The 27,699-nt window shown below is 43.9% G+C and overlaps 1 protein-coding gene across 1 annotated transcript in view; it reads right to left on the reverse strand.

The window, feature by feature from the left end:
* The window catches only part of LOC146347020 (desmoglein-2-like), a 43,064-nt gene extending 16,886 nt beyond the window's left edge, over nt 1–26,178 (reverse strand). The window contains exons 1-6 of the mRNA XM_084849631.1: nt 25,954–26,178; nt 6,689–6,724; nt 5,507–5,635; nt 3,901–4,062; nt 3,572–3,716; nt 1,951–2,120 (exon numbers count right to left, since the gene is read on the reverse strand). Of these exons, the coding sequence (XP_084705757.1) occupies nt 1,951–2,120; nt 3,572–3,716; nt 3,901–4,062; nt 5,507–5,635; nt 6,689–6,724; nt 25,954–26,001 (690 nt within the window). The 5' untranslated portion in view covers nt 26,002–26,178. The remainder of the gene's footprint in view (nt 1–1,950; nt 2,121–3,571; nt 3,717–3,900; nt 4,063–5,506; nt 5,636–6,688; nt 6,725–25,953) is intronic.
* Between the last annotated feature and the right edge of the window lie 1,521 nt (nt 26,179–27,699).

The following is a 27,699-nucleotide window of genomic DNA, read 5'->3' on the forward strand; positions in this document are numbered from 1 at the left end:
GGGTCGTGATCTTTGCTGCCTAGGTCCTGGGAGAAGCTACTGCAGGGAGAGTGGCTGGAAAACAAGGGGCCATGTGCATGCTCACCACAACACAAGGCAATTGTGCCCACCACAACACAAGGCGATTGCCCCACTTCTACCTTCTGAAGCAGGGGTGTTGAACCTCTTTTAGTCTGAAGGCCAGATTCCACTTCAGAGAAGCTCTCAGGGGCTGTATCCCAGCAGTGGGTGAGCCCATAGCCAAAATATGAAAAACAGCAACATATTTTAGCTTTAAATTCTTACTGCTTGTAAGGAGAGCCATTTCAACCATTTGGAATGGGGGGGGGGAATGTGAAAAAGCTAGGAAACCACCAAATGATTGGTTGTCGAAGAAAGGGGGGCATGGCCATTTGGCAAGCCCTGGAGCCCAGATTGGGACCCCAAGAGGGCTGGATTTGCTCTGCAGGCCTGAGGTTCAAGATCCCTACACTAAAGTCAAGAGGATTCACCACCACATTTTGGCTTAGAACATAGCAGCAGGGTTACAACACTAACAAATAAACCGGACACCTCCTTCCAACTATATGTAACTACGTGAAATTACAGTGACCTCATACTATCTTAATGCTGACCAGCCCACCCAAGAAAGGTTTTACATGTTTCTGGAAAATCCTCTGGCTGAATCTTATATCCGTATCTAAGTGGAAGTGATTTCCAAAGTTATGGGTGCATCCATGCCGAATGTCCTTGTGAGCACCCTTGTCATGATGCACAGATGAAGTGAAAATGCTTGAGAGGTCTTATAGACAGCAACAGGGCAGTCTCTGAGCTAGGCAGGGCCCAAGCCATTTGGCACTTCATAGGTTAAAACCAGCACATTCATTAAGCCCTGGGTGAGGCCAAATCCACCCCTCCTAGCTGCACAATTTGGCCCTCTGGGGTTCTCTTCCCCATCCTCTTTCCCCCACCCACCAACCCACCATTGGGAGGTTTCCTGGCTTTTGTGTAGTCTTTCCCCAATTGTAAAAAGGTTGAAATGTCTCTTCTAAGGCTTAGTTTCTACCTGTAAGAGCGTTAAACTACAATTTTTTTTGTAACTTTGGTCTCATCGCTGTTGCCTTTGGCTGCACCCACTGGAATGTGAAACTGAATCTGGCCCTCGGGTTGAAAGAGGTTCCCCACCCCTGAATTAAGCAGTGCTCAGAAGTCAACTGGGACCAGTGCAGATGCTGGAGCACTGATGTTATGTGCTCCCAGCTGTGACTTAACCACTGTCAAACAAGACATCTTTAGACACCAGGCAAAGTCTATGATGTTCATCTGAGGTTTTTCAGTGATTGTTTTACTGCCATTAACTGCTTGCCATCCTTACTGCTGTTTTACATCTACTACGATTACTTATATTTTTTAGTTTTTCCTTTTGTTATTAGAGGTTTCTTATACTGCATTTACTTGTTTTTGTAAGCCACCACAAGTGTTTTAATAGGGGAAAGGCACTACATAACATTTCTTTTTTTAAAAAATCAATCACAGTCAGCATTAAGGTCTAAGATTCTTTGGGGTGCGTCCAGAGTGGTGCTCAGCAGATGGATAGAGTGGGGAGGTGACTTTCAAGGTTCCTCCTCCCCCCTGCAGCCCCCTGTACCTCCTGAAAAGCTGCCCTGGAGAGCAGAGGGACTCTCTTGAGCAGCATCAGTGGCAACCCAGGGGGCTGCAGGGGAAAGAGCTAATGGGCAGATATCACCTGTGGGGTGATCCAGTAGGGAGCCTATGCTGGATCCCAGTGCCTTCTGTGATATGAAGGAGTCCTTCAGTCCATGGAATGACCAATGTGTATCCAATCCAAGGTTTTGTAGAGGTAAATAAAAAAAAAGAAGTGGCTATCACACTTCTACCCTGTAAATGAAAAACTGGATAATGAAAGGTGGATAGGCATTAAAAGAGGACCAGGAAAGGGGAAAAAATTACCTCTCTGTCAAGTTCGAATGCTGAAGTCCAAACTTCTCCTGTTGATCGATCAATTTGAAATACAGAATTTAGCTCACCAAAGTTTTGTGAAACAATCCTGTAAGCAATTTTGGAGTTGAGGTTATTTGGCTCATCTGCATCGGTTGCACTTATCTTCATCACCAGAGTAGCTAAGAATTCAAATTTAAAAGACACACTGTTATAGAGTGCTACTGGACAGATTAGACTGAACTGAAGGTTTCCAAACACCCTGAATAATGCCCTTCTAAATTTTATATAGTACGCTCAAAGATTTAGTTCATGTGGATGCTTAGTCAGACACATACATTAGAGCAAGACATCTAAATCCTAAAGATTTTTTTTATGATGTAAAACTTTTTGATGTAAAATATATCCATTGGACTAGGCTATAAAGAATGTGCTAGAAATCATATCACAGTTTTAAAATAAATGCTATGTTTAATACATATGCTATGTAGTTTAACTGGGGCCCATAACAGTGTCTATTTCTAGAGAAATCTTTTAACCTGGTCCTACCTCTACTGCACTATGGATCTACCTGCATGGCGCTCTTTTGTGCAGAAGAGCATTAAAAATGAAATCCCCCACCCCTAGTCTGCAGCAGGAAATGCGCACCCAATTAAAAGTGTAAGGCAAATGCCCTCTCCATCACATTGGTCTAGAAAATATCATGTAATGGAAGGCAACTTTTGCTTTTTAAAATCCTTCTTGTGTCCAGTGCAGTATTGCTCTCTACTACATTTTCGAAGGTTTTCCCCCAATCAACCCAAAATGAACTGTGTTATGTCCCTAATCTATTGCAATGGTACTGGTGGGTGGGAAATCTTTTTCAGAGGATGGAATTCAGTTTTGGAGAAGCTCGAGGGGGGGCACATCCCAGTGGTGGGCAGGACGAAAGGCAAAGGGGGCAGGGCCAAGGCAGAAGGGCTGGGGCACAAACCCCAAAACATACTAGTACGCTGTAGTTGAAAGCCCTTCCTGCCAGTAAATAAGCTTTAAGAGAGGCATTTTAACATTCCAGAATAGGGAAAAACTGCACAAAAGCTGGAAAATCATCCAACAATCAGTGGTTGGGTAAAAGGAGGTGGGGCCTGGGAAGGGGGTGTGGCTATCTGTGGGATCCCCAAGGGCCATATTGGAACCCTAGGAGGGCCAGGTTTGGCCCCCAGGCCTGAAGTTCTTCACCCCTGCAATACTATGACCATAGGAACATAGGAAACTGCCTTATACGGAGTCACACCATTGGCCCATCTAGCCCAGTATTGTCAACACTGACTGGCAGCAGCTCTCCAGAGTTTCAGGCAGGATTCTTTCCTCGCCCTACCTGGAGAAGCCGGGGATCGAACCCAGGACCTTCTGCATGCAAAGCAGGGGCTCTAGCACACTGTGCTATGTACATGTGTGTGAAATCTCTTTGAAATCAGTGAAATAGATGCACATGTACCTAAGTGCAGGATTCCAACACTAGTTAAGATTACACATGGGCACAGGAGAGAGGGTAGTCAGGAAAAGTACAATGAATCCAAAATAACTATACAAGGAAACCAGTATGAATTGCTACTGTCAAAATGAAAATATGTTTTAAAAATCGAGGACTCACCTACTTCACACAATTCTTCAACAGAACCAACAAAAACTTCCTCTGAAAACACTGGACTATTGTCATTTATGTCCAGAACTCTAATTGGCAGATTTAATGGTTTTTCCATGTTGATACCATCCTGACTCAACGCGTAGCCTTTTAGCTGGAATAATATTGATAAATAAGCAACAGGAAAGTAAAAATAGCCATGTCACTGGATTATACTGCTCATTCACATCCATACATTGGAAAAGAAAATGCAAATAAATATAGTAAAAGCCAAGAGATGGCAACTAACATGCATCTCAGTGCTGAACAGGAAAAGAGAATCTAATTGCTTCACATACTTTTAAAACTGGTGTTTTCTCCCGATCAACTATTCCAGTGATGTTCAATTCTCCAGTTTTCCCATTAATCACAAACAAGTGATATGGTGGTTCCGTGGCTCCTGGGCCAGAAATGGTGTAACTAATAACTACACCAGTTTCATTTTCACGATCAGATCGTATCTGGAAGGAACATGAGGGAGATAAGTTCAACATTTTGGGAAAACTAATGTCTCCGAAAAATAATACAAAGATGCTTTTATGGACAAAAAGCGAACATGAATATGAGCGTACTTTCAGCATTCCTAGTTAGTTAAGATGCTACTTTGTAAAGCGGAATATTTTGTCCATAATCTGCATAACATTATAAAACACTTTGCCATTTTAAGTTTGCCACTATATCAAAAGGTTTGCATAGGTTTAAAACAAAATTAAGTAAAGACTGATCAGCAAAGTAAAAGCTTGTTTCATCCTCCCACATGTTTAGCCTCATGCGCAGGAGAGGGTCCCCCAGAACTCAGTGGAGAATTAACAACCACCATCACCACTACTATTGAAAGCAGTAGTATTTCTATACTGCCTTTCTGCAACCGGCCAAGGCAGTTTACAAAACGTAAGAGCCGTAATCAAATAAAAACACAGTAAAACAGAGAGTGAGAACTAGTTGCTCCCAAACTCTAGAACACACTCTCTGTGGAGTTGCAACACAGGAAAAAGCCCCTTTCCGTGTGCCTGATAAACAGGCCTCTGCAAGTGAGGGTGTCTTCAAAGGGGCCTCTCCTGCTGATCTAAATAAAAGGAGGGAGCCCTATGGGAATCCCTTCCAGAACGCACACAGGAATTCAGTTGAAGCAGCATTTTGTAGTGATCATAAGCATTTCCACTTGCTAACAGTAACTGTATTGCTGATCCTGGAGTCATTTATATGGAGACAACTCATAGCTATTTCAACTGATCCTCAGTTTTATCAGGGAAGGGAGAGACTGCATGCGTGTGTAACCAACAAAAGCAAGATGAGGAAAACTGGAGAGGCAGAAGGCCACAAGGGAGGAAAGTGAGCACACGCAATTATACATATCTAGGCACTGTTTTGTTAAAGATGAGGACAAAAGAGTTAGGCCAAAGGCTTCCCAAAGAGGTTGGGTGCTGACCAGGATCATGAAGGAAAAGAGAGAGGTGGCATATGTGGGTATTCTGAGAAAAAGCTCCATACATAAGAGAAAGCATGGAGTCCATAGAGAGAGCAGGAGACCTTGAGATGGGAGACTTGGAGGTCACACAGGTGGGGCTGCATACTGGAAAGGAGGGCTGGAAAAGGCTTCAAAGTAGGCACAAGGGGGCTGCATAGAATGTGGTGCTCAGCATCACCATTGGAGCGCCATCAGAACAGAACACTTCTGACTACAGTACAATTAAAAATCCATCACTTAAATCTGCACTCAATGCGTTACAATATAGTCATGTTGAGTGACAAGCGTCATTCCGATTTAATTATTACTGTTTCATTAAAAGGCCTAGGATATGCTACATGACAATGTCAAACAGAGATACGTTTCCGTAGCAAGCCTACATAGCAAACAAAAAGTCCCATATCTGTCAGGCTTTATTTTGTTTGGCTCTGACTTACTTTGGCAATTGGATTCTTCGCAGAATTGTCACGCTCTTCCCAGATGACTGCAGTTGGGATAATCCATTCTCGCTTTTGTCTAATTAGGCTGTCCTTCTTGAATAGCCGGTCATTTCTGCCACCAAGAATCTGTCAGGAAACCAAGTTTCAATTGCAATATTTTTGAGCATCCAGTGTTAAAGGGGTTTTTTAATGCCCTGCCATCAAATCAAAATTAACATACTATTTTAAATGTGCATTCCTGTTTTTTATTTAATAATGAAGAAGCGTTCATTATAAAATGGAAGATATACTGCATTTTTTAAATACGGGCTACGAGCACAACCCTATGTATGTTTTCTCAGAAGTAAGTCTCACTGTGTCTAAGGCGGCTTACTAGTAAGTGGGTTTAGGAGTGTAGCCTATGGCTGCAATCCCATGCTTGCTTACTAAGGGCTTAATCCCACTGAATTCAGTGTGACTGACTTCGAAGTAAACCTGCTCAGTGTACTTACTTTCATTTTCACTAAAGCCCGATGGATGGAAAAACAATTTAAATAATGTATTTTATCAATGTAAGTCCAGAGAAGCCAGACAGATTACAACAGCAAGAAAAAGTGTGCGACAGGAGTTAGCTAAATTATCTCCAATATGGGCCTTTGTAATGTGAGAACACAGAAGCACCCAAGGGAAGCAGGGGCCCTTGGTGCTCCATCATCTTGCTCACCTTCTTTGCCAACAGGAAAGTTAATATTACTGTTTCCGTCTTGGACTATAATTTTAATATTTTCAGTGTACAACACCTGGAATCTTGGCACATGGAGGGTAATAAATGAGCTATAATAACAGTTTACACTTTCCCTAAGTGCTTAAAGAGCTTCACATGTGTTCTCAGTATGTAGAATACTGCCAGGCCTCTAATAATCTTGCTTCCCTACCACCATTCATTAATCTAAACTGCCTCCCATATAATACTCAACAGCAGTCTTCCCCAACTTGGTACCCTCCAGATTGTTGGACTACAACTCCCAGCATTCTGCCAGCCATGCCAGCCGGTGAAGGCTGGGAGTTGTAGTCCAACAATCTGGAGGGTTCGACGTTGGGGAAGTCTGTGCTACAGTCAACAATGTCTACACATTGATATTAATTCATTGCAATTCCACATACAGATTATATTCACTGTAACTGGACATAGCCACCTACCTCTACATGAAGTCCATTCCCAAAGATTAAACAGCTCTGCAAAAACAAACAAACATATATAATACATACATATATATTTAAACAAAAGGGGCCGCGGTGGCTTAGTGGTTAAGACGCTGAACTGCAGACCGGAAGGTCGGCAGGACAGCAGTTCGAGACCCGAGTGCCGCGTGACGGAGTGAGCTCCCGTCTTCAGTCCTAGCTTCTGCCAACCTAGCAGTTCGAAAGCAAGAAATTGCAAGTAGATAAATAGGTACCGCCTCGGTGGGAAAGGTAACAGCGTTCCGTGCACCTCGGTGTTCAGTCATGCCAGCCACATGACCACGGAAGCGTCTTCGGACAGCGCTGGCTCTTCGGCTTAGAAACGGGGATGAGCACCGCACCCTAGAGTCGGACACGACTGGTTGGGGACACCTTTACCTTTTTTATATATTTAAACACCCAAACCACAAAACAAGCAAGATAGTTAACTTACTGTGCATCATTTTAGTGGCAGTGAAATTCAGTAAATGCATTTCTACCATCTTCTCCCACCCAATAATATTAAAAACGAACTGTTAGGATTAAAGACTGGAAGATTTTAATGCAAATCAGTGTCAGATTTTAATATTTAAAAGAGTCATGAGGCAAAATACCCAATTGGCTTATCACTATGCACGAATCTTCCCTGGGAAGTCTGCCTTTGCTTGTACACAGGGTAGAACTGTACATTGTAATAAACAAAGGACTGCTGCCAAAGTGCCAGCTCTGTGTTGAGTTCCTTCCTCCCCTGTCTGCAAAGACCAGGACTGGGGAGACCCGGGTTCTAGTTCCCACTCTGCTCATTGGGTGACTTTGGGCCAGTCACTGAGTCTCAACCAAGCCTACCTCACTGGGTTGTTGTGAGGATAAAGCGGAGAGCAGGAGGTTCATATACACCACCTTGGGCTCCTTGGGAGAAAGGCGGGATATAAATGTTACAAATGAATGCATACATGAATGAACATATAAATAAAAATACTACACATTATATTGCTTCAAGACAGATAGCAGAAATGTTTAGGAAAGCTTTGGATACCTTTGATATATATCCAGGCAGAGTAATCCTATAGCTCCCAGGCAGCATTTGAGGAGCCACAGAATGGTGCCAACTCCTCCTCCATGGCCATAGACAGAGCTATGGCCAAGGAGGAGGAGATCTGACGGTGGACCTCCCCACTCCTTCCACCCACCATGGAAAGCTTCTCTTACCATGTCACAGTGACCGCCTAAGAGAAGTCAGAGGGAGAAAAGGGGGCGTGTTGGTGGGTGGGGGGAAGAGGAAAGGCCAGGATCTGCAGGAAACTGAAGTGTCTCTGTTGCACGTTCCATCCACCAAGAAAGAGGTAGGTCAACTAAATGAGCCAAGAGGCTAGATGAAAATGTAAAAAGAAAGGAGGAACAGGAGGCGTTTTTGCCTCCATCCTCTTCCTGCCTTGCCTGGCTCCTGCCAGCAGAGCATTAGAAGGCTCCGATCTCCGAGTCCTCGGTTGAGCTGCAATCCCTTAGGATTGTGCTCTAAGACTGTATTACGCTGTGAAGTTGTAAATATGTATTTCCTATCCTGATCCAGCAGCAAGTGCATCTGCGGTTGAGGTGACATTGACTTCATAGTCACTCCCAGCTCACTCCTTAAGACTGTAATCCTCTGCATTCTTACTAGGCCATGTGTGAATGACACAACCATCTGGGTGGGGCCAATTGTGTGGGTCCTTCCTATCCAATCAGCATCCCATCAGAAGGAAGGGAGAGAGGGTGCCAAGTGATGGGAAAGATCCACAAAGTTTGGATAACTGATGTCTATGTGGCCGCATAGGTGTGAAGGGCACCTTTGTCATGACTTAACAAGCAGACTGTATTCAGCAGCTACTCAGAAAAAGACTCGTTGATCCCAAGAACAGCAAGTGGAAGAAAAATTTCATTAGCACTATTCTACAAAAGCATGCACAAGAGATTGTGTGAGGGTTCACACTGTGCTATCATCAGTGCATTCTATAGCAGCTCTGATGTTTCCATTTGTGCAAGAGGTTCACAAACTCCTTGGATTTAGTATCATTTTCTCATACAACATTCCGTTCAAGATGTAAAATGGCCCTTCCATGCAGAAGGGCACATTTCGGATCACCCAAGTCTGGTCTTTTTAAAGAGACAGATGGTATTTATTTATAATAAATTAATTGCCAAATCACAGGGCAGTGTACAAAATGTATTAAAAGAACAACGAAAAGTAAAATACAAAGATAAAAACAAAACACTATGCCACAGATTAAGATAAGCAAACTTCTGGGTTAACAACGAGCACCAACATACCATCAAGGATGGCTCACGCTGTGCTTCATGGGGAGACAATTCCAAGATAGAGTGCCACAACAGAAAAGGCCCTACCACTGGTTGCTGTCAGATTTACACGTGCATTGGCCATGGTAGGAGGGGCTGATGGGAGTAGGTCCAAAACATTTGGAGGGCACCAGGTTTGGGAAGGCTGCTATAAAGAGGAGCTGGGGTTATGATTGGGCTGTTTAGTCTGTCCAACCAGATTGGTTCATCTGCATATATTTACATGATCACAGGACCCAATGGCTGGATTGGGAACATTCAATTCTATAACAATGGTGAAACCAAGGATGTACCAACTTGATCAGGTGCCCCATGTATGTTGCATTGAACATTTGAAAGGAAGAGAAGGATATAAATAAAAGAAAAATATAAATAAATGATCCAAAGTGTATAAATGGGCCAATTGTTCTCTCCCCCTGCCCCCATCTGCTGGAAACATTCCTGGCTGTACACTTGTGCTGTGCTAATCAATCTGAAGTGCAACAAAGAGCACTTTAACATTAAATGCTCTAAGCATGTTACCTGCAATTATGTTAAGCAACATAAACTTTTGCAAGACCCAAGTTTGTTAGATGAAAGTACACAGGGTTGGCACTAACGACCAGCATAACTGAGCAGCTGCCAAGGTCCTAGGAAGGTCCACTGCTGAGGCCTGCCTTAGGCACATCTTACAGGGCTTTGTCTATACAGGGCCCAGGACTCAGAACAGTGCCAGGGGGCTGGATCTAGCCACCCTTTTGATGTCCCATAATGCCCTTGACCTAATGTCGCTATGGGGCACTGTGGAAAATTAAAAGGGTAGCGGACCCAGCCACCCAATGTCACCTGGACCGCTGCCACAATAGCAAGGTAAGCCCACCAGGGCCCACTGACAGAGGGGGCCGCCCTCCAGAGAACATTTTGCCAAGGCCGCCTTCAAACCTTGATCCTGGCCTGACAATAAATTTATTTTATTAATTAATTGCATTTACTCTACTCAATAGCCAAAGCTCTCTGGGTGGTTCAGAGAGCCCTTGAAACCGCTTAACTCCCATACAACTTAAGCTTTAAAATATATTAACATATGAAATCTGCCTTATACACAGTCAGACCATGAATCCAGTAGGCAGTATTGTCTAGTCTGACTGGCAGTGGTCCTCCATGGCCCCAACTGAGGTCTCTTCCACAACCTGAGAGCCTTAGGTAGAGATACTAAGTAGTGAAACTGGCATAAACTCTACCCCAGAGCTGTAGATCTTCCCATAACTGATTTTCACTGGCTGCTCCCAAGCGTCGGCTCTCCCTCCTGACTGAGGCTCATCTTGCCCCTTCTTAATGGGCCTCCTACTGGATGGCTAAAACTTTCTTGTTTAGGAGGGCTTTCGGGACATGAATGGTTTTAAACCTGCACTAAACTGTGTTTTAACTTGTTGTACTGGATTGTTTTCCTCGCTAGAGAATGTCTAATCATTTTAATGACAGTGGTTGCTTTTAGTAATTTAGGTTCTGTTTGTTTTTAAACACAGCTGTCGGCCCCCTTAAGTTGTTTAAAGGAAAAGTGGGATATAGAAATGTTTTATAGAAAGAAACAGCAATTTCACAGCGAGCTGTAAGACAAAGAAGGCTAGTTTTATTACCCCTATATTTTAGGTGGGGGCTTGGGAGTTCATGACAGAGAGCTGAAATGGTGACTTTCCAGGCAGAATCTGGGTACATAGTCCTGCTTTCCTCCTGCAACTAACTGGAAATTTTCTACTCAGTTTGTGAGTCTACTGCAGCCGTCCCTAAACTGGTGCCTTCCAGATGTGCTGGCCTACAGCTCCTAGCATCCCCCAACCAGCTGGGAGTTGTAGGCCAACATACCTGGAAGGCACCAGGGAGACTGGTCTACTAGCCAGTCAGCATGGTCTACTAGCCAGCCAGCATAATCTCATGGTCTGTGTGCTGGGGCACCCCTTGGGATGAGACAATGTTTCCTGCAGGTCAGCTAAGTAAGATCTGATTTTACAAACAGAACAGACGAAAACACATCTTCTATTGTTCACCTTAAGAACTATATATAAAGTTATTTGAATTAATGAGCTTTCATTTGTTCAGATTGCCAATTCTCTTGCCTTTTCACTCATTCTGTTGACCTTCCTTTTATATGGAAGTGCTCTTCCACCCAACATGTTTATGACAGGTCAAAAATATGCCAGGGGGAAAAGAACATCCAAATAAAAAGGTAGACCTTATACCTGCCTACTTCTTCAATACCTCCAGGTGTTGGGAAAGATGCATTACATATAAGGTTTTAACTTGGGAAGACACATGCCCATATATGACTCTAAACATCGGACAATGCTGTATTAAGGAATCTGGCTGGGTACCTCAGTACTCATTTGGGCCACTCCCTGCCCTCAGTGCAGAGATCTGTGTATCCAACAGTAGATCATTGTTTTCAAGTCCTAGCAGGTTCCCAAGATGTGGTTCTGACCCAGGGGAGGTTTCTGTTCTAGGGCGGATTTCTTTGTTTTGGGTAAGAAATGTATTTTCTTTGTTCTGTGTCAAAGTCTATCCTGCCCTTACATGACAAACGGTTCTGTCATAACATAACTAAGCCTGATTCATAGAATCATATCATACAATAATAGAATTCACATCTTTTCTCAGCACTGTACAGGTATGAATCAGGAGAGAGACCTCTTAAAGATAGCCAGGAAGCTTGATCTCAAAATGGAAGAGCTCTAGCTTAGGAATGGGTGAGAATGTCATTTCAGCTGTTTCAATCAGAATTCAGCAAAATTTGCAAAGTTCCCCATATATGGGATAAAAAAACCTTGAGGTTAAAAAAAATGAATGTGGGAGAAACCGAAACATTCATCGAGGCCCAAGGCTTTGCATGCTTTGCTTTTAAAAGTCTGGGTTTGGGGGACTTCCGGTTGGAGCCAATGTCACCCTTGCAGCACCCCGCGGAGTCTCAGCGGGAAGCTACCTCAAACAGCTTTTTTTAAAGGTTGAAAAACCTTTTTCCCTGGAATGAAAAGGGGAGTCAAGGCAGCATCTGGATTATGTCTTGGTAAATTAGTCACCTCGTCGAAGAGGCAGGGGGGCTGGATTCGAAGACAACCCTCCCAGAGCTCAATCATTGCCAAAAGTTGCTTTGAAACTCCCATTTAAATAGAAGAAACTAGGGCTGACGTGCTCCATTTGATTTATGGATTAAGAAATACCAACAACATCTGAGAAATGTTTTAAGAAATATTAACGATATTTGAGGATATCTGAGGACCGGCAAGATCTGTTTGAAGAGAAACATGACTACAGTAAGGAGAAAAAAAGGAAATGCATCTCTGCCTACTCCCCTTGTACCTCCATTGGCAAAGGCGCCGAAAACCGAAAATATAGGGGAGTTATTTACTCTGATAAAAACTTCGTCTTCGCAATTAACTGAACAGGCTAAAAGGTTGGATGTAATTCAAAATTCCATCACCACCCTGCAAGGGGCTGTGGATTTAATTAACAATTCTTGGCAAAAAATGGAGGTGAAGGTTAACGAACTGGAAGATAGGGTGGCAGCCAACAAAACTGCATCACAAGATTTAAAAAACTTGCTCATCAGAATTTCTCAACTGGAGGCTTTTACTCGCAGAACCAGTGTACGTATAATCGGCATTAAGGATGTGCCTAGTGATGTGAATCTGTCTACTTTCGTAGATAAGCTTTTGCATGAGATACTGTGCCATCTGATTATTTACTTGAAATCGAGCAGGCATTCCGCGTGCCAAATGCCAAAGGGACTACCAATACGATTATAGTCCACTTTGCAAGAATCTCCACAAAAAATTATATCCTGCGTTTGGCAAGAGGGGATGGAAATCTTTTTTGGAAACAAGATAAAGTTATGTTATTTCCTGATTATATTAAATAAATTGCTGAGAAAAGAAGACAATTCATCAAGGTGAAAAATCTGGCAAAACAAATGAACTTACAATATTATTGAAAATATCCTGCTACATTGTGCATTGTTTCTGAAGGTCAGATGAAGAAGTTCCCGAATCATGAAATGGTGGTGTGGCTAAATGCAAAAATGAGTGAGATATCTGTTACAGTCCCATGAACTGGAATCCATAAACAGTTTTTGTTAATTAATTAATTTTATTTTATTATTTATTATTAAATTTATTAATCGCCCATCTGGCTGGTCACCCAGCCACTCTGGGCGATGTACAACATACAATAAAACAGTTTAAAACAATAAAATTCTACAATAAAAACATTTTCTAAAATACCCTAACCCACCCCAAATGCCTGCCTGAACAACCACGTTTTTAATGCACGACAGAAGCTCATTAAAGAGGGAGCATGACGGAGTTCCCTAGGGAGGGAGTTCCACAGAATGGGGGCCACCACAGAAAAGGCCCTCTCCCTCATCCCCACCAGTCTAGCTGTCCTGGCTGATGGGACAGAGAGAAGGCCATCCGAGGCTGATCTTGTTAAGCGGCCTGTCTGGTGCTGCTGGAGGCGCTCCTTAAGATAGGCTGGGCCGGAACCATATAGGGTTTTAAAGGTCAAAACCAACACCTTGAATTTGGCCCGGAAAACAACTGGTAACCAGTGCAACTCCTTCAACACTGGAGTGATGTGATCTCGCCGGCGGCTGCCTTTAATCAGGCGAGCCGCCACGTTCTGTACCAGCTGCAGCTTCCGAACCAACTTCAAGGGTAACCCCACGTAGAGCGCATTACAGTAGTCTAAATGAGAGGAGACCAGGGCATGCACTACCGATGGGAGCAGATGGTCGGGAAGGAAGGGGTGCAGCCGCCGTATCAGATGGAGTTGATACAGCGCTGTCCGGCTCACAGCTGACACCTGAGCCTCCATGGACAGCTGGGAGTCAAAAATGACCCCCAGGCTGCGGACCTGGTCTTTCAAGGGAAGCCGTACCCCATTCAACACCAGGTCAACATCCCCTAGCCTCCTCTTGTCTCCCAAAAGTTAACTGCTTGTGTCTAGTCTGAGTGATTCAGATTAGGCCAGAGTTAATTGCTTATATATAAATATCCGTCTGCTTTCTCTTATTTTTCTTTCTCCTTTTTAAAAAATCCTTCTTCTTTAAAATGGATATGACATACTGTACGTAAATATACAGTTTGGGGGTGCATAGAAATGTGCACACTCATTGATATATTTAGTATAAAATATATTACTGATTGTTGTAAGGTTGTTTTAACCTTTATTATCATATAACATTATAAAACTTATTAGTGATTTGTTATCATTATTTATTCTTTTTAATTTTTCTCATTATTATTATTATTATTAGACTGGCTATATGGTCACTGGAAATGAATTGTAGGTCTGCTTTCTTGTTATAAGACTGATGACATGATAAGATTAATCATGCTGTATTGAATCGTAATTTTATCAATGTTATAGGTATAATTTTTAAGTGAATGGAATTGGAAGCTCGTGTGTACTGGAGCTTAAACTTAATTCTTTTAAATAATGTTTTCCCCCCCCTCTCCTTTTCTTTCTCCCCCCCCCCTCTGTTATTGTTGTGTCCTCTTAAGAATATTGTATCATTGGGAAACTGTAGCTATCGATTAGGTTGTTGGTATTATTTCATTTATAAAGACAAAAAATAAAATAAAAAGTTTTTTTTAAAAAAAGAAGTCTGGGTTTGAAATGCTGTGTATTTAGCCATGTTACTGCTGAATTAGGGTTGCCGCCTCTTTTCTTCTGACATGCTCATCATCCTTAGCAGTTACACGGAAGGCAAGCACAATATAGTCCCTTCCATGCTGAGAATAGCTATACCTACTGAATTTGGCTAGTGCAGATGGGTGAGAATTTTACTTCAGTTCATTTCTGATAAGAATTTACCAAAGTTTGAAAAGTTCTTCATATTCAGGAAAGAAAGAACTTGAGATTTAGAAAACTGAAATGCGGGAGAAAACAAAATCAACAGATTCGCCCACCCCTACTCTAGCTGCACAACCTTTTACACATAAAGAGCACTTTGCACTCTTTCCCTTGCAGACATTTCTTATGTGACAAAATTAGGGCTGACTTGAGCTGGGATTTTAATCTCAAAAGCAAGCAAATTATATCAATGCTGAATTAGCATGGGACTCAGCATTACTATTTATACAGGTGCTCAGTGATAGAAAAACAGGCTGTTCATAACCTATCATACAGAACTGCTTTTCTACAGAATTCCACTCTCTAACATTCAAACTATCTTTTTATTTTATAATAAACACACAGATTCAGACTGGGATGCTAGACTGGGGGTGGGTAGGTAAGGGCCTTTAATCCTTTGCCCCCACTATGTCCCCAATCCAGACTGGGTGTAATGTTCATTGCCAAAAAGTCATCTGTTAAAACAAATGGATCATTTTTGCAGTGGAAATTATAAGTGCAGGGCCTCCAATCTCAATCGGACCACGGGGGGGGGGCAAAGGATTAAAGCCCCCCACCCTGCAAACCAGGGTCCTAATCCAATCCCCTTGAGGGTACTTTAGAGTAAGAAAGAAAGATGTAGCTGCTATGTCTTCAAAGTAATGTGTAGCTTGGCTTTAAACACACTAGAAAGCAGCCTTGCAGTTAAGTAGCAAGATCTCCTTCACACATTGGAACTCGCTATTATCGGAATGTCCAACCCTCTTCCAATTCTCTTCCTCTGATTTTAAGGTGCTTCTCCGAAGGCCAAACTAGTCCTGAACTTAAAGGCATCTTTGAATTTAACATGCAGGTGTTTGTTTGTTTTTTAAATTGAGTAGCATCAGGTGTGTGCGGGGTGGGGTGGGGGTTATAAGTATTGGGATCACAACAAGCACAGCCGGGGATCACAACTCCTGATGGAAACCCCTCCTCTGAAGCTGCTATTTGCACATGTAGTGTGGCCCAAGATACATCTCTTCTCTCTGACTTTCCCTTCCCTTTCCCCCTAATGTTTCTTGTCTTTACCCATTAGATGCAAAGTCTGCAAACAGGACCTCTTATTTTTAATTTTTGCATAGTACCAAGGACTTTAACTGCTTTATAAATAGTACTTTATAAAGCATCTAAAATTACTAGGCACTGTAAATATACAAATGTAATGTGTAAATGAAGAATATATGTATCATACAGTTTCCAGAGGGGGAGCCATGTGGGTCTCTTGCAGCAAAAACAACACAGCCTGCAGCTCTTGCCGAGTGTAAACAGGGATTTGCTACCATGTAACACAGCCTTCCCCAATCTGGTGCCCTCCATTTGTGCTGGAATGCAACTCCCATAATTCCCAGCCAACATGCCCATTGGACATGCTGGGGTCGGAGCTCCAGTCCTGCACTTTTAGAGGCCACCAGGCTGGGGCAGGCAGACGTAAAACTTTTTGTAGAGGGGCTTGCCAAAGCCACCCTTGAAGCAGCCTGTGACACGTAAGTAAACATGTTTGCATTTTATATTTATCAGCAAGGCTCCTGAAAAAAGTTGTTGTTTTTGACATTATTCATCTATCTTTTACTGAGCTACCTTTGAAACGTTAAAACAGTGACATGGGAGACCATTTTCAATTGGTTTACCCCATGGCACTGTTGTAAGTTCTAAAGGCATGTAACCACATGGGCAGAGCAATTTTCACCAGTGGAGGAAAAAGATTCACCCCCCTCTCACTTCGGGTGTGAAATACAGCTTAGGAAACTGATTTTGAGCTGGAAACAGACCAAAAGCTTCTCCCTACTCCTTTTCATTCACGGCAGAACAGCACATTCAAGTGGCTTTGAGTTTTTAAAAACTATCACAGAACTCCACATAATGGGTAGTTTGAACTGGTTACTTTGAAGGAAGCCTCATTAATTTCAGCAGAACCTATTTCCAAACAAATATGACTAAGACTGATACCTTATCTTACACTATATTGTCAGTTCAACTGATATATCTAAAAAACTATGCTGCCTTGCATACGTTAGCTGGGTAAAAAATGGCCTCAGCCTAAGGCATGGTTCAAGCCATTTAAGGAATAATATAGAAGTCTTCTTTTTAAAAAGAAGTGTTTAAAAAACCCTTTAAAAAGTTTTTAAAAACAGATATTGAGTATTAAAACCACAAAAAACACCCATATCACTAAAAATGGAGGTTGATATGGTTTTAGAAAGCATGTCAAATCAAAAGGGACCCAGAGACCTGAGGGAATGACTGTCCTCATATAATCCTGCCCAGTCTTTGAGGTCAGCTGGGCAGGCCTTCTGAGGATGCCATCACTGATAGAGGTTAAAATGTCAATCCCTCGCTTTCTCAACAGCAGCACCCAGATTGTGAAATTATTTCCCTTCCTAACTACAGTTGGCTCCTACGTTATGTAACTTTCAGCACCAACTGAAGGCTTTTCTTTTTCAGCAGGTCTTTGGGTAAATGGCTGGATGTTTCTGTTTTAAACTGTATCTGTTTTTATCTAATGGCTTTGACCCAACCCGAGATCATACACGATAAGGCAGCAGGATATCCATTTTATTAAAAATTAAAAATAAACACTGTTCAGTCACTAAACCTAGACAGGAAACTGCAAGACATATAGGGGGCATAGGGCCATGCATGCCACCCCGACGTCCAATGCCCCCCAACTTTCCTGCTCAGGGGTTTCTATGAACGCTTGCTTGAGCATGAGTAGAAGCCTCCGCACTGTCAGGGACCCTGCCTGATCAGAGGCCCTGACTGCACAGAGGCCGCTACTTGCGTTCAAGTGAACATGTGTAGAAGCCCACTTTGGGATGGAGTGGACAGGGCTGGCGCATGTTAAGCCATAATGCCTGAATGGGGCTAGTGTGTGGACTGAAACCTACATTAAAAAGATTAACCATTCCAGTTGTTTTCATATCAAGAGTGGCCTTTCCAGGTAGGTATGCAGACAAGGGTTTTGGTTTTATTAAGCATCGCTTTACAGAAAGGGCTTGGTCGGATTAAATGAATTCCACATGTCCTCATGTAAGGATTTGGAGGCAACTAAAAATATTTGAATGCACTTCTCTGACTTAACACTGAAACAACTTGTAAAGATTTTCCCCCTTAAGAGCTTTTCTTTATTTGAGAAAAGCAGTGGTTATTATTCCCCTAGATCTAACAGCAGCAAAACTGTAAAAACAGTTGGATCGTCAGAATGACGGACAGCATCCACCCAGTTGACTTTTATGGGGCTTATAACCCCGGGTCCCAACTCTGGCTTGTCGGGGAAGAAACAAGCTAGAGTTTCAGGTCTGGATGTCACACTAAACAATCCAGGGGCAGAGCATCCCTGGGTTGTTTAGCCACTCCCACTGGCAGAAGGAACCAAGTGGGAGTGATTGAGCCACATGAACTAGCACAGTGGCTCATTCACAACAAACCAGAGTTTAGGAGAAAAAAACCTCTAGGTTGTTGTTATGTGTGCCATACACCTGTGATAATGGCTCTATCTTTTATGAGGGACTTCCTGCTGCACTTCTATGTTTGGTGCTACTATTTCTGGGAAAACCAAAGATCAGAAGCACCCTAAAAGCAGAGATGAAAATGAGCACCTTTTGTCCTTGTTATGCACTGGGCGGGTTTGCCCGTCACTTTAAGCCATGGTGGTTTATAAGCTACTCACAGCAGCTTAGTTTGTAAATAGCCCATGGTGCCCTGTCACACGATTAGATAAATAAGATACTGTCTGTAGTTGTTGTCCCCTGCCCCCTTTCTGTAGTCCTCCCACTCAGGCAGGAAGGTATCCCAGCTTCCTTTGAGATGGAAACCATATCCCACTGTCCCTTGCCCCACTGCTACATCACCTGCCTGTCTTCGATTGGCCTGCTTCACACTAGGGGCATCTTCTTCTGTCTCCGGTCTCTGCCAGCCTCTACATGGCATCGATACTTAGCTGCTTCCCCGCACCTCCACCATCCCATGTCTGCCCGATTCTCAAGGCCTTCTTTCCTGCTTCTGCCCCCACCCCCAGTTCGGGTGATGGAAGCTTGGCACAGCTTCAGTTTAAAAAGCCATGCCTCACCAAGCATCTATCTGCCACCCTGCTTCCCAAACGGGATTTCCAAGCCTTTCCTTTATCCCCGGCCATGTGCACCAAAAAGGGGGTGGGGGTTCTAAGCCCTTGAAAGTTGGCAGGAATGGGATGAAATTTCATGCATACATTCCCATCATGGAGAGGCACCAGATGCACAGCTAAAACCCTGCATGGCTATGCCTCTCTGTGGGAAATGTGGAGATTGTACCAGATGTGAAAATATTGGGTAGGCACACTGGTGAAAGACCCTTTCGAAGTTTGCAGAGCATGTCTCCGACGGAGGGGCAAGGGAGTACTCAGCTTTGCAATCTGCTGCTCGGCCAGTCCTGGATACTGAGGTCGGCTGAGAGAAGCAGAGCAGCGGCAGCACTTTTTACTGTTCTTGCCGAGCAGCTCTGTGGGCCTTTAACCCATGCTGGAGCATCAGATGACACGATAACCCATGATGGGTAAAATAACCCTTACTGCAGACTGCGGGTTACCAGGGTGGCTTATGTTGGGTAAATAACCATGGTGGGTTGGAAAATAGCTCACATACGACACGCTAACCCACCATGGGTTAAATGAACCGTCATGGGTTAACATGTCATCTGAACCCCATCACTTTGTTATGTCAGAGTCTAATCTCGGTGCTTGTTTAAATCTTATTATATTCTAACTTCTCAGTCTGAAGTTGGTATATATTTACAGTGTAACATGTGGTAACCAAACATTGGTCTAATTGCTTGCACAGTGTACAGAACTCACAGACCACAGTCGGCAATCTCAACTGAATAACCACAAACATCCCACAGGCCAGCTTTCCCCAACCTGATGCCCTCCACATGTGTTGGACTACAACTCCCATAACCAGAAGGGCACCAGATTGGGGAAGGCTGTCTTCGGCTACAAGAGGTTTTAAACACCAACCTTAACAATAAATGTCTGTAACAATGATTAACATGTAACAAAAAGAAATAGCAAAATATCTCTGGAGATAACCCATTATTGCCTCTACCATTAGCTAGTGTGTTAGCAAACTTTGCACTCTTAAGCCTACGGAGAGTTTCAGTACTTGACTGGGGCAATGCCCAGTTTATAAAATTTACTTCACTGCTTTATGAAATTTAACACAGGTGACTGAAACTACGAGAGTGAATTTTTCAGAATCTTACAAAAACAAGCAGGCAAAATAAAAATAGCCTGATAGGTTTGTGCAGCTGGTGGAGCTCTTTTAACATCATGGACCCATGTTTTTAAATGAGGGAGTATGCAAGCAAATTAGCTGAAGCAAAGTTTTGTGACTGTATTCGGTTAACTGTAATAGCCAGAGTTTGTTTTATTGTATTTGTTTTTTGATTATGTATATGTCATCCTGAGAGCTTCAGCTCTACGGTGACACAGAAATTGAATAAATAAATAACCATTAGACATGCTCCTTTACAATGGCAGGTTTGTGCTTCCATAGTGGTATTAGTATTAAATCCAGTTTAGTTATTATTGAGAGATTCAGAAACACTTCCAAGCATTCTTGGCTAGGAAATGGAAGCAAATTTTGTGGACACACTTCTTTGGAATTGTTGAGTAATTGCTCTTGTTCTTCCAACTAGGAGAATCTGCCTGAGGCCACAGTCCTACGCATACTTTCTTGTGAAAAAGTTTCACTGAGTACCATGGGAGTAATCACATAGAAGACTGGGCTGTAAACCATACTTATCATATATGGAAGAGATTTTTTACACAATCTAAGAAACAACAGGATAAAATGAAGATACTGCTTTATGAAATTTAACAGAGATGACTGAAATTGTGAGCAACATTTTTTTCAGAACCTTACAAAACAAACACGCAAAATAAAAATAGCCTGGTAGGTTTGCGCAGCTGGAGGTGGGCGGAAAGCATGTGAGCCTAAGGTGCATTCCTAACCCTCCAGAACTGCCCCTTCCCAACCTGGTGCCCTCCAGATGTGTTCAACTGAAACTCCAATTATTTCCAGGCAGTTGCAGCCCCACACATCTGGAAGGCACTAGCTTGAGGAAGCCTGCTTGAAACTATGGTTTGGAGGGTTAAGGACCACACTCTGCAGGGGTGGAAAAATGTTTCTCTATATGAAACTAATTCTCTCACCCTCAAATATAGGAAGTTGTTATAAACAGCATGACATCCTGGGACCAGCAGCCCTGGAATAGCCAAGGTAAACCTAGATTTCTGTTTTTTAATAGAATGACTTTTGTTTCTCTAATCTCCAACATACAGCAAAGTATTAAAAACATCTCAAAATTGTGCTCCAAGGGACCCTGTACTGTGTCACTATGCTAGAGGACAACAACTGGGATTTGGATGTTTGCACTGCTTTCATACACAACATGCTTTGATGTTCAGTGCCTCAGGCCCTGGACACTGTAGAGATGAAATCTCTTAACTCCAAGGAAATGTAAGGGATTGGGTATTCCAAATGAGATCTACTACTCCCACCCCTGAAAACACCAGGGGAGGATGACACTTTTCATTCAGAATAAGTGGTGAAGGTGTGCATTCATAGAACTAGAACGTGTAGTTTTACCTTTACATAAGTCAGTGTCATCTCAGCACTACCACTTTTATGACTGAACATATGAGGAGAGGGGTCCACCTAGTGCAGCATCCTGTTCAACACAATGGCTGACAAGATGCCTTCAGGAAGTCCACCAATAGGACATGAGGACAATAGCCCCCTCTGCTGATGGTGCCCAGCAACCAGTATTCAGAGGCACACAGCCTCTAAACCTAAACATATGTATCATGTAGCTATCATGATCATAGAATAGTAGGGTTGGAAGGGGCCTATAAGACCATCGAGTACAACCCCCAATGATGATAGGACTCATCCTTCCCAAATTTATCTAAACCACTTTTAAAGCCAGCTAAAGTAGTGGCCAGCCCACCACACCCTCTGGCAGTGAACTGTATAGATTAGTCATGTGTTGTAGGAAGTACTTCCTTTCGTCTATTGCCAGCTAATTGAATGGCAGCCAATTTCTCTGTTGAAATTGGTGCCAGTTCCCATAAGAGTGGGAGAGAACCCTGCCCCTGCCTCCTCCACTTCCCCTATAGCATGCATAATTTTATATGCCTCTACCACAGCCTTCCTGAACTGGATACCTTCTAGATGTGCTGGCCCAAAACTCCCATCATCCCTAGCCAGCATAGCCACAGAAGTCAAACACATCTGGAGGTTGCCAGGTTCAGGAAGGTTGTTGCTTTCAAATGCACCTGGACAGCACCACGTTGGGGAATGCTGTTGTAGTCCACCACAGCTGGAGAGTGCCATGTCCTCCTTCAGTTGTCTCTTTTCTAAAACTAAAACACCTTTCTTCATAGGGAGGGTGCTCCGATCCCTTGATCCTTTTGGCTGCCCTTTTCTGTGCTGTTTCCAGCTCGATATCCTTTCTGAGGTGGGTGGACTGGAATTGTACACAGGATTCCAAATGGGCCACCCCACAGATCAGGCTTCTCCAACCTGGTGCCCTCCAGATGCATTAGACTGCAATGCTGGCTGGGGATGATGGGAATTGCAGTCCAGCACATCTGGAGGGTGCCAGGTTGGGGCAAACTGCCATATATTATATAAAGGCATTACAGTACTGGCAGTTTTATTTCCCTTTCATTTCTAGTTTAGAATCTGTCTCTTTTCCACATTGGCAGAGCAATCCTATATATGCCTACTCAGAATTAAGCCTTGTTGATTTCAATGGCACTTCCTTACAGGAAAGGTGGTATAGGACTGCACTGTGAGTTGATGTTTTCAATGAGATGTTTGCCTCCATGTGTTTACTAACTACATGGAGTGGGGGAATAGGACCATAGCTGCCGGCCCTGGTGTCCACATATTTGGCTCAGCATCTGAAAAGGAAAGCCTATGGGCAAGATGCAAGAGTGAACATGTACAGCTAATGAAAGGTCCTCTGTATACGTTCAGAGGTATGGGTTGCATTTGCACATAATGCCATGGTGTTGGTTGTTGAATTCTGGGTTGTTGTGATGTGTGAACCCAGCTGCGCTAACAAACCATAGTTTGTTAACCATGAACAATCCAGAAAGAGAACCCATGGCTACTTATTTGGTTGTGGACTCTGGATTGTTTAGACCATGGGTTGTCATTACATGTGAACCCAGACCTATGGATTGTTCTTGGGATGTTTTATCAGCTTACAGAGGTGGCAGGCAAGAGTGGTCCCCAAAACCAATCACTCTGCATGCCAGTACTATAGTGCTACAAACACATTTGGGATACAGGGAGGGAACAGGCAAAGGAGGAGGAACACTAACAACCCAGGGACTGAGAAAACAAACTACTGTTTGTTTGATGATTTGCCAGACAAACCCTGGAGAGGGCAACAAAGCATGGATTAGTATTATGTGGAACCAGGTCTGTCTCTTATTTACATTACTTCATGTTTTAAGTGTCATGGTTCAGCCCTAAAACATGTGTTCTACAGAAAGCCCCAGTGAGACCTGGTTTAAATTAATCCCTCGGTGTATGGCCCAGGGGGCAATTCAAGGAGTACTAATTGCCAAATGAGACTGTCCACAATTTTACAGCAATGTCTGAGTGTGACAAAGCCCACACCTGGCCCGTCACTCCAGGACTATTTGTCATTCCCTCAAAGTTTTACACGTGCCAGGAGACGTCTGGGTGAAGCACTGATACACACTGCTTTGTCAAGTCATACCCCAAGTGGCATAATCAAGGAAAAGAATCAGGACAATGAGCAAGGGATGGCAGTCTAGCAAAAAGCTTACTTCTTTAGGGAAACCCATTGCTTTGAGGAAAAAGGCATTCGGGTCCGTACTAATCTATTTCAAGAGATTTTCAACTAAATAAAAATAAGATGGAATTGCATGCCTACTATTTCCATTCGGCTGAGAGGATGGGATGTTATTTTTTCCCGAGGAAAAAAATGTCAGACTACCTTGGGGATCTTAAGCAAGGAAAATGTCTACACAAATTCCCTTTACAACTCCCGGTAAAAGTCCACAAAAAGCCACTACTTTAACATGTTTTATTGGCTGCCAGCCCACAGATTCCCACATTAACCATAAGAACCTAAGAGGAGTCCAACTAGGCCAGACCAGGAGTCCATCTAGCTCCTAGAGGCATCTACTCAGTCAGTTTTTCCACAGTGGCTGATTAGATGCCTTAGGAAGATCACAAGGAGATGATGAAGGCATTACCCTCCCTGCCACACACAAACACATGCATACTGTTGCCTTCCCTCAGTATACTGCCTCTGAAAGTGAAGATCCCATTTAGCCATAATTTAACATTATTACGTTTTTATCTTCGAAAACTGAGAAGGAAAGCACTATGCGCAAAGAACACCAGGAAGGAAAAGATCCCAAAGCACCACTGAGAATGGTCTATAATAATTGTTTATTCATTGTACAAATCCCTAAAATGCTCTGCTCTACGTGTTTCAGGACTTTGTTTCAAAACGCATAGAGCAGAGCAGTTTAGAGATTTGCACAATGAATAAGCAATCATTATAGACCGTGGTCAGTGCCACTTCGGGATCTTTTCCTTCCTGGTGTTTTTTACATTTTTATCTTGCCTTTCTTTTAAGAAGCTCAAGGCAGCCAACATGGTTCCCCTCATTCATTTTATCTTCAGAACAATCCTGTAAAGTAGGTTAAGCTGAGAGACAGAGATTCGACCAAAGTCACCCAGTAGCTGAGTATGGATTCGAACCTGGGTCTTCCCAGTGTCCTGCTCTTAACAATCTAATCCAACCTCCTGCCCTCCAGATGTGTTGGGACTGCAATGCCATGCTGGTTTGGAATGGTGGGAGATGTAGTACAACATATCTGGAGGACACCAAATTGGCGAAGGATGCTACATTACACTGGCTCTTGCTAGACCTCTCCTCTGGGTCATTTATGGAGCATCAATGGCAACCCAAAGAAAACAAAGAACAATTATCTTCTCATTTATAAACACTTCCTTTCATAGTTGCCTGGTGAGGATTGTTCCTCACCAGGTGTGACCAGGCCATAGGCTGTTTGCAGCAGGCTCTTTTGATTATCAGTTCTTCCTCCAAGAGGGAAAGCCTCTTGCAGAACTGGGGATTCTAGCACAGGCTGTCCAACTAGATTCGTGATTCTTTCCCCCCAATCCAACCAGAAGGCAACTCAATTTTTACAATTCAATCCATTGGCAAAATCTCTGAAACTATGGAGAGCGTTCTTTTTCAAATTAAAACAGTGTTCCTGAAGAAATGTTGGGCTATCCGGGTTTCGCTTTTAACCCACCCCCCTCCACCCATCAAACCATTTTGGGTGCAAGCCTATGGATGATTACACAGAAAAGAGGCCTAGAGCTCCCAGCATGCATAGCTGGCTGGGGAATGCTGGCAGTTGTAGTGCTTCTTTCTGTCTAAACATGCACAGGATTGCACCCCCAACTTATTTTCTATAATAGCGAAGCCTCCAGATCCTCGAACGTTTGCTTCCCCGAAAGGCAGCAGGCACTGTTTTTAACACACTGTAGCATTCTGACCCTGAACATCTCCGCTAGGTGTGTTTACGGGCACGGCGCCATTAACATGACTGTCGAACCGTCCCCGCCGGGGCCGGCGCGCCTGGTTACAGGGTGTGGCGTGCGGGCTGCGGGATCAAGGAGTCCCTGTTCCGGCGCAACCCCATTCAGCCCACTATTCTTCGCCCGTAGTGTGCAACACAGAATTTCTCCGCGCAGCCACCCCTGTTCTAATTGCAAAATTAACTCCGCCGAATCCAAACTGCGTTTCCAACTTGGAAAGTTAAGATCTCCCTCTGGCTCTCTCCTTCGCACCCATCTCGGGCAGATCCGTTTCAAGGGAACACGCCAACAAAGAGACCCTCCCGAGGCCTCTGAACGGATTCGATCGGCAGCGGCGGCTCTTGCCTCGAGCGACAGGTGGGCTCAAAAACTCACCAGGAGCAGCACGAGCCCAGGTCCTGCGGCGCCGAGATGCCGAGCCATGGCTCAGCCCGTCGCTTCCGCCTCTTCCCCGGCTTCAAGGCGCGATCCCTGGGCCAACAGCCGCGGCAGCAACCTGGTGCGCCCTCCCGAAGCGGAGCGCGGTCTTCGCTGCGGGCCTCGGGGACTCCTGCCGGCTGTTGCCTTTCCCGGTGGCGATTATAAAATGGGGCCGGCCGCAACTTGAGGCGGAGGGGAAAAGGAAGGAGTAGAAGGAAGAAGCCAAGGAGGGGCGGAGCAGGCCGCCTCGGGAGGGTTCGCCAGGTGGGCGCGGGAAACACCGCCCACTCGCCCTGCGAGGCAGGCCTCCGCCGCCGCGGGGGCGGGCAGAGCTGTCCCCCTTCGGCCGGAAGGCGGGCAGCCTTGCCGCAGGACCGCTCCTGCCTTTCCTTGTTTCCGCGGGCGAGAGTCGAGCCCGGTGCCCGCGCCCTCGTAGCCTCGAGCGCAACCTGAGAGCCGTTTGCATCGAGGGCGGCTCAGGCTCCCTAGATGTGCGTAACGCCTCCGCCACCCCGATCACAGGCAAACGGCAGCCGACGGGGCTTATTTCGTTCTAAACCTTGCCCAGGAAATCCTGAGCGCGCCCCCGCCGTTCACTCCCAGCCTGAGGAAGGGTTCTGCGGAACTCCGAAGCCTCTTCGTGACTTTTTGTTTGCTCCTAATAAAGGCAATACCCCGCGATGACCTTGCTGTGTGGGGCGGTGGTGGTGGATTTTTTTTACATCGACCCCTTCGGACACAATGGCAGTCAGAAGGTGGGGTCTGGCCGGGCAGGTAGTTCCCCTAATCCTCGCCTTGCAGCAAAGCCAAACTTCATGCAAATCAGGGAGAGTGTGCAGATTTTATTTCCTCTCCGGCTCTGAAGAAACAAGAAAGAATACAACAAGGTGATCACCGGCACATAAAAAAACCCTAGAATTCCAAGCAAAACGGACAGACGCCCGTTAAAAGGGGGGTAATTTAGGAGCTTACTTTCTTTATCTGCTGTATTTGCACCAATAACAGCAACAACAATAGAAAGATGGTTGGATAGTGCCTCCTGTCCTGAGTGGTACAGGTGGGAGCCCTCCATCCGGAACCGCCCTTTTGCCCACTATCCATAGTTTCTGTCGTTGCTTGGGTCTCCCCAACATGTCATGAAGAAGAGGGTGTGGGCTGAGGTGGAAATATTGGCCTGAGTGTAAGAGGTGCTTGTTCAGAGCACCACATTAGTTTTGCTTTTTAAAATAATTTTATTACATATTATAAAATGTGAATATACCTTGGTAAATTTTATTAGTCCAATATTATACAAAATTGGGAAATACTCCAGTATATAAAATAGTGAAGTGACTAGAGCTTCTGCATAATTTTTAAAAATACTTTTAAGTACTATATACTTACTAACAATACCTACATTTACTCCTGCTTTTAGGGAGCTAAATCTTTTCTATAAATTACAACAAATTAGCACAACACTTAAAAACTTTTCTGCCTTCCGTAAGATCCAGCACTCCGCAATGCTGCACCTTTAAAGGAATCCACGTTGGAAAACAATGTTGAAAACATTGGAACAGTTCTAAAGCATACCAAAACCAAAGGAAGCTGTATTAGCCATGAGAAAAATTCCAAAATCAAATAAAAGATTAGGCCAACCAGAAGTTCACAAAAAATGTGCAAGATTTTGAGATCTTGAGTTATAAAGCAAGAGCTGTTGATGTG

The sequence above is a fragment of the Heloderma suspectum genome, chromosome 4 (assembly GCF_057233095.1).
Source record: "Heloderma suspectum isolate Gila_16-S chromosome 4, 16-S_ref, whole genome shotgun sequence".
Taxonomy (NCBI): domain Eukaryota; kingdom Metazoa; phylum Chordata; class Lepidosauria; order Squamata; family Helodermatidae; genus Heloderma; species Heloderma suspectum.